General features: G+C 43.2%; 1 protein-coding gene across 1 annotated transcript; it reads right to left on the bottom strand.

Annotated features, from left to right (window-relative positions):
- Positions 1-620: 620 nt before the first annotated feature.
- Positions 621-12,675, bottom strand: CELA1 (chymotrypsin like elastase 1; the record flags this gene model as incomplete). The annotated part of the gene is given in 11 exon segments (XM_081127780.1): positions 621-638; positions 1,359-1,508; positions 7,134-7,279; positions 8,505-8,641; positions 9,667-9,792; positions 10,649-10,749; positions 10,842-10,902; positions 10,904-10,964; positions 10,967-11,009; positions 11,882-11,964; positions 12,636-12,675. Coding segments are annotated over 11 exon segments (966 nt in total).
- Between the last annotated feature and the right edge of the window lie 909 nt (positions 12,676-13,584).

The following is a 13,584-nucleotide window of genomic DNA, read 5'->3' as shown; positions in this document are numbered from 1 at the left end:
AACATTTTCTTTTCTCCTTTTTTCCTTCCTAGTCTCCTTTCTAATTTGCCACTTTCTTTGCTGGCATCTGACCTACCATCTAACCCCATACTCCTGTATCCTAGTATGAAGTTGCCGTCATCCAGAACCTTGGGTGAGCATTTGTTCTAGGCACTGAAGGGGGAAATAAAAGAATGAGGAGCCCACAGTGTACCTGGGAGATCAGAACACATTTTGTCACTCAGGAGCATTTAAAAGTAAGTACTCTGTGCCTTTGAATGTAGCAAATATGCATAGGAGGAGGGCAGATGGGCAGATTAGTGGATAGGTAGATCCTAAAATAATTCAAAAAGGATAATATAAAACCCTTCCTACTTGGCTTAGTTTGTGAACTGATAGAGGTGTCACCAAGTGGAAGAACCAGCTCAGAAATGTGGCGAAATCCAACTTGGTACCTATAACTGCATTTTTCTTGAGAGCTTAATTAAAAATAAAAAGACAGGTTGACAGTGTATATGCAGTTTTATTTGCTCTTCTGTATCTGGCTCAATAGTCTCCTAGAATGTTTTTTCTTGATGACCTCCAATCTAGCTGTGAATTGAAGAACGATTTTGGGATGGCTGTTGTACTCAGGAAGATGTTCAGTTGCTGGCAATGACCTGAAGGAAAAGCCAGTTATATTCACAATCAGTTACTTCTGCCCACCTCCTTTTTCCTTCAGGGTTCCTAGTTGAGTATGACCTTGTACTGGGTTTATGAACAGTTAAGAGGTTGTGGTACAGGAAGTAGGTTTCAGCTGTGTCAGGACAATTCAATGTTATAGCATATACCCACGACTTAGCAGCAGGGGCAAACTTGGAAGTGGTTGTGAGTCAGTGTTCATACCACAAGGCTCCAGAATATGGATAACTGTGAGGCTCTCCCACTAAGTTAGTATAGAATCTCACCTAACCCTCAAACATTGTTTAAAGTGGTAGAACCTCTTTCTAAAGGGTAGAGCAAATTCTCATAATGGGAGAGAATGTTAGTGCCTTTTCCCTTGCCCAGGAGCATGCATGCCTTCTGAAGCTGTTTTTCCCTTGGCTTTAACTTAGGACAACAGTGATACCTGCCTGGTTTAGAGCTTTTGTTACCACCATCTTACCCTAAGCAGTAAACAAATGGTGAAGCCTGCTTAATGGGCATGTGAAGAACTCAGGATGGTAGCATTATTGAGGGAAAGTGCACTATGGAGGGAAGGGAAAGGAGTAAAACATATGAATGCGGTGGGGAAAATGATGGCTTGCCCTGTCCAACTTGTGCTCTACAACCCAGACAGTGCACCAGTGCGCAGGTCCTCCAGGTGACCCTATTTCAACTCATTATTTGAGTGGACTCACATTATTCATCCAAGAGATGTAAGCAGAGACCCGGGTGAAGACTGTGGGCTTCCTGGAGACATTACAGCCCTGGCTGGACACAAAGCTGGTCACTCCATGGACAGTATACTGGCCATTCACCAAGCAGTGGAGAGGGCCTCCAGAATCACCCTACAGGGAATAAAAGCAGAGTCCTGAAATTCCAGATATTTGTCTTTGGGCCTTTGCTTTTGCTTACACCCTGCCCACCCCCATCTCTATTTGTAAAATCCTGTACAGTTTTAAAACTCCAATTCAAATCACCACTTGCTTCATAATCCCACAATCAAGATGAATCTCTTTTTCCTTTCTAAACAACCACAGTACTTCTTCCTTTCTTTTGCATTTTTTATGTCATGTTCTGTCTTGTATTTTGGTTTCATAATTTGTTTCTACCTCCCACGCATATTTGAGAGCTTGAGACAGGAGCTATGTCTTGCTGATATTTTTCCTTTCTGCAATGCTAACATAGAACTTTGAACATCTAAAGCTTAGTAACTTTTATGGACTTAAATTGAACCTGGGATGGGAGAAATAGGGTGTTCTAATGATTTCTTTATCCCCAGCATTTAGACCAATGGATCTGATTAGACTTAGCATTTAAACACAGGGTAGCTAATTAACACATGCTAAACGAAACTGGGGTGAAGAGGAGAGAAAGTAATGTATTGGGTAGTGGTTACGTGCTCAGGCTTAGAATCAGAAATCTGGGTTCATAGAATATGACCTTGACACACTTCTTCTTACTCAGTCCCCAGAATGCCAGTTCTATAATTCCAGACATAAAATTGGAAGGTATTTCTCAGGATAATCTGACCAGCACAAAAGGGCAGACCTAAAGATAGTGACATGGGCCCTAGCTGGTTTGGGTCAGTGGGTAGAGTGCCGGCCCATGGACTGAAGAGTCTCAGGTTTGATTCCCAGTCAAGGGCATGTACCTTGGTTTTGGGCTCTATCCCTGGCCCTGGTGGGGCACGTGTGGGAGGCAACCAATTGATGTGTCTCTCTCACATCACTGCTGCTCTCTCTTTCTCTCTCTCTCCCCCCCCCCCAGCCCCCTTCTACTCTCTCTGAAAAGCAATGGAAAAAATATCCTTGGATGAGGATTTAGAAAAAAAAAAAAAAAAGATACATGGGAAGTCCCCCAATGAAATGGCTTGGCCAGGTCACCTGACAAAGCTGTTCACTATAGATGAACCCCACCTAAGGTTCAGAGCTACCTATCTGCTTTTTACCACCCCACTCTGAGATAAAAGCAGATGGTCAAGGATTACCAATCATTTGAAGAAAGCCTCTAATATTAAAAAAAAAATCAAAAGAAAGAGACAAATAAAATATGAAGGCCACTAAAATTATGCAGGGAGAAGAAAACAAACAAAACTATGATTAATATTGCATCCATGATCCAAGATATTAAACAGAACGTTCAGAAAACCAAAAAGAGCCTTTGGAAATTATGACTATGATAGTAGACATGAAATGTTGGAAGTAGTAGAGGGTAAAGTAGAACAAGCAAACAAAATACAGAGAAAATAAGAGGGCCAGTTTAGGAGGTAAATATGCGAATAACAAATTCTAGAAAGAGAAGATAAAAACGGAGGGGAGGGAATCATCAACAATAACGTTTTCAGAAACAAAGCTCTGGAGTTTCCAGAATGAAAAAAACCTAGTAAGTGTCCCTTATGCTGAATGCAAATAGACCCATACCAAGACACAGAACACTAGGGACAACAGAAGATAAAATAGGTCACTTACATATTAGTGGAGAGTGTGAGGTTGAATTAGCAATAAGTTGAGTACATATTATGCAAATAAAAAAGACAATTATTATTTTCCAGGGAAAACAAACTTATGCAGGAAATGAAAATTAATCCTAGAATATGTGGTTTGATTGTGAATAGCATTTTATATAATCATAACACATTAAATGTTAATCTAATAAAAATTATTTTTGAAAGCTGAGGTGGTGATGCAAAGAGTTCATGCTTGGGGACAAGTATATATGTGTAAAAGGATGAAATATCCACATCTCTTATAATTCCTGAACTGAAAAATTAAGTAGCTATATAACTATATATATTTTTAGAGAAGTATGGAGGTGGAAACCAAAAGTAAGCTGAAAAGAGCTGAAAGTAGCCCTGGCCGGTTTTGCTCAGTAGTTACAGTGTCAGCCCGCAGATTGAAGAATCCTGGATTCGATTCTGGCTAAGGGCACATACCTCCGTTGCGGTTGCAGGCTCTGGAGTGCAGGAAGCAACCAATTGATGTGTTTCTTTCACAGTAATGTCTCTCCCCCCCCCATTCCTTCCTCCCTTCCTTCCTCCCACTCTCTCTGAAAAGCAATGGAAAAAATATCCTCAGATGAGGATTAAAAAAAAAAAAGAGAGAGTTGAAAGTAGTCTCTCCTGGGGAGCAAGAACTCTCAAGGGGTGGAAGGAACACAATGACTATTCTTTTCCATTATTAAGCCTCATAGTTTTGTTAGCCACCTTAAGCAATTTAATACATATAGTTTCAATAAAAAGTTAAAGCTTAAAAAAAAAAAGAATAAAGAAAGGGACCAAAAATTCAAATTGGGGATTTCTTTTAAAAAGGAATAGCTATACCCCACCTGAACTACTGCTTAGGCAAAGCAGATATTTCATTTAGATTATTGTACTCAAAACAAACAAACCAATCTAAACCTCTTCTACTCAGATTCTAATAGGGATTTGAGAGTATTTCTGGGCTATAGGACAGGCAGGTTATTGAATTATATGTAGTACTATTGTCTTATGCTAATTGATTGGAAAAGAAACAGGCTCTGGAGAGATGAAGGGCATGGCTGAAGATTTTAGGACAGAGGAAGAGATGAAGCTGGCTTTGAACAGGGAGAGTCCTCTCTTTGACTCTGTCCTTTCCTCTCTGTCTATTTAACACTCAGATTTCTTCCCTCTTAAAAGATCCACCTCGTTCTTGACTTCTCATCCCTCTTAAAGCTACCAAACTATTTTTGTTCTTCTCTTTCACCCAAGATTCTTGGAAGAGTATTCTACATTTCCTTGCTATGTTTTTATTGCCTCTTCTTCCTTACCCTTTAGCCTTTACCATCACCACTCCACTGGAACTGTTCTTGCCATAGTTCTTGCCAGTAACTCACCCGCTGCCAAATAGTCACTTCCAGTTTTCTACTGTGGCTCCTGGCTGCACCATTTATTATGTGATGACCTATCAGTACTTTTTGAGATTTTGTAAGTCTCTCAGTTTTCTCTTGCCTCTAGTCCCTCTTAGATCTTTATGGGCTCTTTATTTTCCACCTGAAGCACTCCAGTATTTATGTTATCACAGTTCTCCTGCTAACTCGCTGCTCTTTTGTTTTTTTAGCCGTTTTCCCAGGGAGGGAGGGGAGGGCTGTCTCAGTTGCTATTAAGGGTATCTCCAGCACAGCTCTCTGCCCCAGGTTCCATTTTCTTTATATCTAATTTCTTACCAGTTAACTATACCTGAATATCCCACAGGGATCTCAGACTCAACTTATCCAGAACCAAATTCATCACCTGTCCTCCCAAATCCTATAAATCTTGTCTCACCTGAGGGAGCAAACCCCTCTCTCAAATCACTTAATCCAAATGCCTGTAATTCATTCCATATTTTCCTTCTTCCCTCTTCTCCACTCTCCTCATTCCAGGCCCTCAAATTTCTTGCCTGGATAATTACAATAGTCTCCTAACCTGTCTTCCTGCCAGTCTTGTCCTTTTCAAAAACATGATTATCTATCTTGCTTCTAAAAGGCAGATCTGATCATGCTATTCTGTTTGAAACTCTTCAGTAATTTCCCAGTACCTAAGTGATAAAGTTCATGTCCACAAGCATGACATTTAAAGCCCTAAGTCATGTGGCTCTTACTTACCCCTAGTATCATCTCCTGACATTCCCTAGTATGGTAATAGTTTATGTTCTAGCTCAAGGGATCAGCAAACTTTTTCTTTTAAGAGACAAATAGTAAATATCTTAGGCTTTGCAGGCCGCCATACAGTCTCTGCCACAACTACTCAATTCTGTGAAAGCAGCCATAAACAATACACAGTAAACAACTGCTGTTTTTCAATAAAATATTGTTTTATGAACATTGAAATTTTATATTTTTCATGTGTCATGACATATTATTCTTTTATTCCCCCCCAACCATTTAAAAACATAAAAACCGCTCTAGCTGGTTTGGATCAGTGGTTAGAGCGCCAGCCCGTGGACTGACGGGTCCCGGGTTCAATTCCAGCCAAGGGCACATACCTCGGTTGCAGGCTTGATTCTCAGCCCTGGTCAGGGCGCATGCAGGAGGCAACCAATTGATATGTCTTTCTCACATTGATGTTTCTCTCTCTCTTTCTCTCTTCCTCTCTCCCACTCTCTCTGAAAAGCAATGGAAAAAATATCCTCGGGCAAGTATTTAAATAAATAAATAAATAAATAAATAAATAAATAAATAAATAAATAAATAAATAAATAAATAAAAATGTAAAAACCATTCTTAGCTCACAGGCCAAGCGGAGACAGGCAGCAGGCTGTATTTGGAAGCCTGTGGTCTTTGACCTCTGCTCCAGCTAGCTGTAAGGAACACCCTGTAATTTTCTATGTGTTCTACCTAGGTTCTTGACCCATGCCTTTCTTCATGCTGTTCCCTCCTTCTGTTTAATGCATGTTTAAGGACTTATTACAGACTCCACTTTCTTAGGGAAGGCAAGTCTTTTCTAACTCCAACAGATAGAGGTAAGTACCTATTTTTGGACTTCCATATCACCTGGTGCATATCTTTATTATAACACTTAATCATATTGTATTACAGTGTTCTATCATATGTCTGCTATTCCCATTCCTCGACTGTGTTTGATTTATCTTTGTATCCCTGGCACTTTATTTAGTATATAATCAAGAGCATTTGTTGAGTTGCATTAAGAAATCTGTAAGATGGTGTATTGCTGATTGATCTTGTCTAAATATAAGTTTCTACTTATTCTACTTATGTTTATTCTGTTATACTATTTATTCTTTTTATTTTATTATAAAACCATTTGTGCACTTTCCCCTGCTATATTCACCCGTATGTATGGCTGTAAATACTAGTGGGGTAAGACAGTGTTAGTAAAGGAGCTACAAGAATTATTGGGATTGCCTGGCTGGCGTGGCTCAGTGGTTGAGCACTGTCCTACGATCCAGGAGATTGCTGTTTGATTCCAGGTCAGGGCACATGCCCAGGTTGTGGGCCCGATCCCCAGTAGGGAGTATGCAGGAGGCAGCCACTCAGTGACTCATCATTTATGTTTCTATCTCTCTCCCTCCCTTTCCCTTCCTCTCTCTGAAATCGATAAAGACATATTTAAAAAAAAAAGAATTACTGGGATTGATGGGAGGGGAACCACCTTATACAAAATTACAACCATCACTCCAGGCCCAGCCCCACTACATCCATAAAAAATCTAGGTCATGAACAAATTCTAAAGAACACACACATACACCAACACAAATGTTAGACCACTCACAAGCTTTTGAGGTAGGGTCCCTAGGCAAGATGCATTTTAAGGTTCTTTTCAACTTTGAGATCCTGTAAGCATAGAGTTACTAGCACAGAATCATTCTCATTCAGAAACCAGAGTAGAAAGTTGAGTCTGTACATAGGGTGTGGGTAGATATGGAACAGGAGGTGAAGAAAAGGGTGGGAGGTGGAAGGAAGAGAGGGAAGGGACCTGGGTGGGACTTTGGATACTTCCTACATGTGTTCACCTGGCATCCAGAGCGAACTCCATCTCCTCCAGCGCACACCATGGTGTTCCTCACAGTGGAGCCCCAGTAGGAGGGGCTGGAGCAGGTGGTGTAGTCCACAGTGGGCAGGTAAGCCTGCTGCAGGGTCTGGGCCAGCTGCCCATTGGCTAAACAGGACACAGAGCATTGGAGATCAGCTCCAGATGCTGTCCAAGGGAAAAACCTTCCATATCCTTCCAAACCTTTCAAGGTCTGATGAAAGCTGAAATCAGGGCAAGCTCCTCTCTCCCCATTGTATGTCATAAATCCTCCTCTTTTCTGTCTTTATATGGAATCTACAGGCCCCTTCCTTCAGGGAGTCATCCTTGATTACTGTTCCCTGGCTCTAAACAACCAATCCTACTCCTTTTTTTTTAAACTCTTGGATACCTTAGTTAAGTAACTAGAATTATTTGTTGATAACTTATCTGCCTGTCCTGCTTTTTCCTTACACTGTAAACCCCATGAAGCAGAACTGGGACTGTGTACCCTTGTTTCCATTTCTTAGGAACTGGGTGCAGCTTTTCTTTATCTGGTTCTTTGACTTTCCAAAGCCTTTGCACATTAATTATTTCTTTGGTGCTTTCACATTAAAGATCATGAAATTGAACCACAGTCACATTAAGTGAACTGAGAGCAGAGCTGGATTCGAAGTAGGTCTCTCAGCTCCAGGTTTTTCCAGTAGACTGGTTGCTCATACCAAGGCCTTGCCTCTCTTTCAGAGCTCAAATACTGCCTGATGGCTGACAGACTTCCATATCAGGCCTAATATCTCTGCCCTTCTTAACTATCTCTGCTCATAGCCTCTCCTACCTTTCTGTTATTTGACATTTTCTACCAGAAATCTTCCCATGATTACCAGAAGAGGGCTGAGTCCTCTTCTGCATTGACTTTTCTGGACCTACAGCTACCCCTGGTTCATTCACTCCAACCCAAAACCCAGTGACTGTCTATGGAGCTAGCACAATGGAGTAATGACCACCAAAATGGGATCCAGGATACCTGGGTTCTGGCTCCAACTCCATAGTTACTAACTAGTCATGTGATCTTGTACAAGGTCTTTAATTTTCTTGGGCCTCAGTTTCCTTATGTATAAAATGAGATGCTGGTACATAATACTCTCTGAGTTAAGTTGTGGTTTTGTTGTTGTTTTAAGTTATAAGAGTCTATGAATCTCTGACTTGATTCGATGGTCTGTTCTTAGCTTGATTTCATTTCTCAGTTATTTTGTCTCTGGTTCCTTTGGGGTTTCTGGCCTCTGGCTGTGAATACCTAGGACCACAGAAAATTGTACCCTAGAATCTCAGCTAATCAAGATCCAGGTGGTAGATGGTGTTCATGTAGGTGACTTACTTCTGGTCCTGCCCCAGCCTGTGATGTAGCAGGGACTGTTGTTAGCCAGGATGGTTCCCTCCCGTGGCAGAACACCCAGCTGGACATAACTGTTGAGGGTAACGCTCTGGGCCAGGCGCAGCAGGGCGATGTCATAACTGCAAGAGGAAAAGAGACTTCTCACTCTTGGAATCAGGCCTCAGGCCAGCATATGGGCAGGCCCTCGCTGAGCCTTTGTGTCCCCATACAATTGGAAACCAATGATTTTGAAAAAGGAGGGGGCTGACTTGCTAAGTCTCAAACTCGAGGCATTATACATTTGGATCATTAAGACATTACATATTTAACAGCAGCACCTGCTGGTGAGGTCTTGGTGTTGTAGTTTAGCTCTGATCCCTGTAACTCTAGGGAGTGGAGCTTACATCTTTCAGTTATAAGTGGGGAGTCAGGAAGGAGCAGAGTGTCGTGATGACAGTAGCAGAGAATTTCTCAAGGAAGAAAGATGTAAACATTTGTGTGGTTCTGAAAGCTGTGCAGAAATATCCCAATTACTTGAATCAATCCCAACCCCTATATTCTATAGTATTGACCACCATTTTGATGACTTCTTTTCTAAAAATGTACAGCTCAGCCTGGCCAGAGTGGTTCAGTGGTTGGGCGACGACTCATGAACCAGTAGATCGTGGTTCGATTCCCAGTCAGGGCTCATGCCCAGGTTTCAGGCTCCATCCCCAGTAGGGGGCGTGCAGGAGGCAGCAGCTCAATGACTCTCTCATCATTGATGTTTCTATCTCTCTCTCCCTCTCCCTTCCTCTCTGTAATCAGTAAAAACGTATATTTTATAAAAACAAAACAAAACAAAAAGTGTACAGCTCAGTCTTGGAGGAGTTTTCTCATGTAAGATTCATTTTAAGAAATTTACTTTTGCTGATGGAGTCTATTCCATAAAATGAATAATAACAATAAAAACAGGGACATTAAACTCTGCAGAGAAGGAGCTTCAGGCAATCCAACCATGCAAAGCAGCCTAGATCAAATAAATACCAGAAATCTTCAAAAATTCTCAAACTCTCCAAAATATAAGTTCTTAAAGTCCTCCTGGATGAATGTGAAGGAAGCCAAAACCCTGTTGCTAGGCAGCCCTCTACTTCCCGGCCCAAGAGCAGCCCAGCCTTGCCCTTACCCGGCAGCCACGTTATTGCTGTTCCAGTATGGATGCACCACTATCTGCTGCACACTCACGTACTGCTCAGTACCATCGTTCTGGCTCAGGTTGTGGTCTCCAACCACCACACGGAACTTCATTTGGCTGGAGTGAGAGAAGGAAGCCCTGAGTGATTCAGGGTGCTCAAGCCTCCTCTTTCCCCCTTAGGGAAAAGTTGGGAAGCCAGCTTATATGTTATCTTTAGGACAGGAACTCATCTGACCCAGCAAAGGAAGGATGAAAAACACTGGATGGTGAGGAGGTAACAAGCTCTCTTATTTCCTAATTCACTAACATATGAGGGTGACAAAAACTATCATCAACTTCATTTCCCCAGCTTATTATACTAAACATCAAAAGCTGATTATCTCATAACCTGAGAGAGGTATGGTGAGCATAAATGAAATAATGGCTTTTGGCCCATGGAGGGATTTTGAGGAAAGCATAAACTTCTAGACCAGTAATTCTTAAAGCATGGTCCTTGGACCAGCAGCATCAGCATAACTTGGAAACTTGTTACAAATGCAGATTATCAGGCCTCACCCTGGACCTACCAAATAAGAAACTGCTAGATGGGACCCAGCAATCTGTGTCTACCCGGTGATTCTGATACATGCTCGAATGAGAACCATTGCTCCATATGAGAAAACTGAACTGTTATCAGCCAGGCATTGACTAGGCACTCAAATATTTACCTCCTTAACCCTCACAATAATTCTACAAAGTAGGTATTATTACTCCACTTTAGAGATAAGAGAATGAGGACTTAGAGAAGCTAAGTCAGTCATCTAAGGTCACATAGCTGGAAGAAGGTGGAATGAAATTTGAACCTGAGCTTGTCTGATGCGAAAATGTGTACTTTTCATTATATTCTACTACTTTTCCACAAGCCCCCCAAACAGCCCCTTGAAATCTTGCCCTGAGTGGTCAATGATACACTCTTCCCCTCCCAGGGGCTCACTTGTCCACACAGTGAGCAGCTGTCATCACCCAGTTCCGTCTGACGAGGGTCCCTCCACAGGTGTGATACCAGTTACCTGCGGACCAGTACTGGAGGGAAATCTAGATGGGGAGGGAAGAAAGGAAGAATAAGTGGTGTTTCCTAAAAGGCTTTGCCCCAAACTACATGTTACCCCCTTAAATTCCTGCCAGTCCTTAAAACATTCTCCAACTTCCTGGGCTAGAGATGGCAAATAGGTTTCATTTGACCTGTCAATTGCTATTAATTGGTTGGTAGTGGCTGCCTGGCATGGTAGTGAGAAAGGGTGTGTAGATGATCTGAGATCAGCAGGAAAGAGTGCTCCATTGTTTGGTGATGTTTGCTGTGTACATGGATCGGTGAGGGGAGGTAAAGCCATTTGCCCCACCCCACACACACTCTAGGTTGCTGCAAAGGGCTGAGAACTTAGGTCCTTCTACCTCTATTTCCCCTTGGGAAGGGAAATGTAGCTATGGACTTGCTCCATCACCTAAGACCCACAAGCTCAGGTCTCAGAGCTTTCCCTCCAATGTTTTCAAGGTATACCCTGTCCCCCTACCTTAGGGAATATTTAGAAATACCGTTGGCATGTTCATTTTTATCAGTTCATGTCTTCTTCAGCACCTCACATTACACAATAGCTCTGCTCCTGAAAATTGGGGCTCCAACTTTTGTAAATTGAATTTAATTCTTATTGCAGTGATTCCTCTCAATTTGCCAGTTTTACACATTTAAAATTGCTTAAATCAGAGCTTAACTGTCCTGTTATGAAAGTGGAAACTCTTTAAATAGCCAGATAAACAACATGCTCTACTTGGGAGCAGGAGTGCACTCAAATGCATGACACATACTGCGTGGAGGTTTGTGTGTGGGGTGTGTGTGAATGTGTGTCAAGGTATGTGGTATCTGAAGTGTGGGTCTGGCACACATTCATGTTAATGTGGCACAAATGGTGTTGCTGGGAGTGTAAATGTGATTTGTGTTTCGGTGTGTGCCTGGGAGAATGTGTGGTTCGTGCTTAAATTTCCTCCTTCAAGTCTTTTGCATTTAGAAAAACCTGCTAAGCCTCGTCCCATTCATCTTTAAAATCTAGAATCCAGGCAGTTGGAGAGCTTCCTGTTGATAAGGACATACACAAACACGTGTAATACTGTGTATCAGCCCCCGGGCAACTCTTATTTTTTTGGAAGCCTGGGGCTGTGAAGAAACACCCACCTGAGAGGGCCAGGAATTCCTCCGGGCCTCAGTCCCTCCGACTACCCGGGCGTTGGTTTCCGGAAAATCCTGGGTGCTGTGTCCTTTGTGGGGCAGAAGAAAAGTGAGTGATGACTAAGCATGGGGTTAGCCCGTGTGGGGGTGGGGGGTAGCAGTTGTGCTTTGTCTGCAAATTCACAGTTCCTCACTAGCAAATGAGGCCCTCCTCCCCCACCTCCCACCCCTACCCGCCACTGTGAGTTCTCTGAGCCCCTTTTGAAAGCAGGGAAGTCCGTGTGCTTTCTGTTTTCCCTGGGTGTCTTCAGAACTCTGGCATGCTATGAAGGACCTTCCTCAAATCACCAGGCTAGGGCCTCAGAGGCAACTTCCACGTGGTCTCAGCCTTGCTCAGGTCATCCATTGGCCTGAGGGAAATCCCTCCTCCTTGACTATCCCCCCCCCCACACACACACAGGGCAGGGGCAGCAGTGCTCATCTCAGCCAGGCACCTGCTGAGGATGTCTTCCTGTCAACGGGGGTGGTAAGGAAGCCCAGGCCCCTGGAAGAGGCTTCTCTCTGCTTCATGAGGGACCTGCATGGAGAGTGGCCTGATCTCTCCTTTCATGGGCCCCAGGAGAATAAAGTTTCTGCTAGACACACAGGCAGCGTGTTCTATCCACCCTGGAGTAAGGAGCAGGTCTGGGTTTAGGGATAGCTTTCTGACCCTCCTGCTCAAATCCCTCTCCCTACAACTCAGGCCACATGACCCACTTACCATAAAGGACCAGGGTGGCAAAGACCAAGAAGCTCAGCATGTTGCCAGCAGAGTAGACCACAGCCCCTTACCATGAACCAAGCCCTCTTTATACTCCTCTTATCAGCAGCTTTGCTGACCTTCTTCCTGCCAGCTGGCAGGGCTGCTGGTGGAAGGCAGGGAAAATCACAGGTGACATGGAAATACAAATGAAAAGATTTCTTTTCAAGTAAACTTATCTGTTATTCAAAGACAGAACAAGGTCAGGGCTGAATTAATCATCTGCTTTTCATTGAAAAGCATCCAACAAAATCTTTTTCAGCAATAAGATGGAGAACTGGGACTGGTTTTCCCCTCAGGCTGCTCCCCTTGTAGTCTGTCACTGCCTTACTGTCCTCGGTGGCACTACAAGCACAGAGACCATTCCTGTGCACTAGGAGGTGGAGGCAAGAGGGATTGGAGGAGGGAAGAGTGGCTAGCAAGAGGAAGGGAGAGACAGCAACATCTCCCTGTGCACAGAGGGAGATGGGACGTGTACATATGTCTGTACACATGCAGACATAGGTGTAAATGCAGGAGGCAAAAGCAAAGTAGGTGCGGTGGAGAGAACTCTTGTGGAAGAGGGTACTAGGAAACAGGTTTGGGGAGACTCAGATAGCTGAAAACAGAGCTCCCAGAGGAGAATGTGGGGAGAGTTAGAAGAGGGAGTCCTCAAGATAGGGAGATAATTTGGGTGTTATAAGGGTAGAGGGCAGGGGGAGCAAAGGTGAGGAGTGGGCATGTCCTGAAGGAGATGAAAGGCTCTGTGCATCAAAGTCAGTAGAAGAGAAAAGAGGGAGATGCAGTGTGCCTTGAGGTAGGCAGAAGGCTTTGGATTGGGCGGCCCCAGAGCAGAGCACTATGGGTGGAGTGGTTTTTTAGGCAGAGGGAAGCCAGGAAGCTTGGAAGCCTAGAGGGAAACAGTAAAGTC

Source organism: Miniopterus schreibersii (assembly GCF_964146895.1).
Source record: "Miniopterus schreibersii genome assembly, chromosome: 2".
NCBI classification, from domain to species: Eukaryota; Metazoa; Chordata; class Mammalia; order Chiroptera; family Miniopteridae; genus Miniopterus; species Miniopterus schreibersii.
Note: the sequence above shows the minus strand (reverse complement) of the source record. Positions and strands in the feature narration are given on the sequence as shown.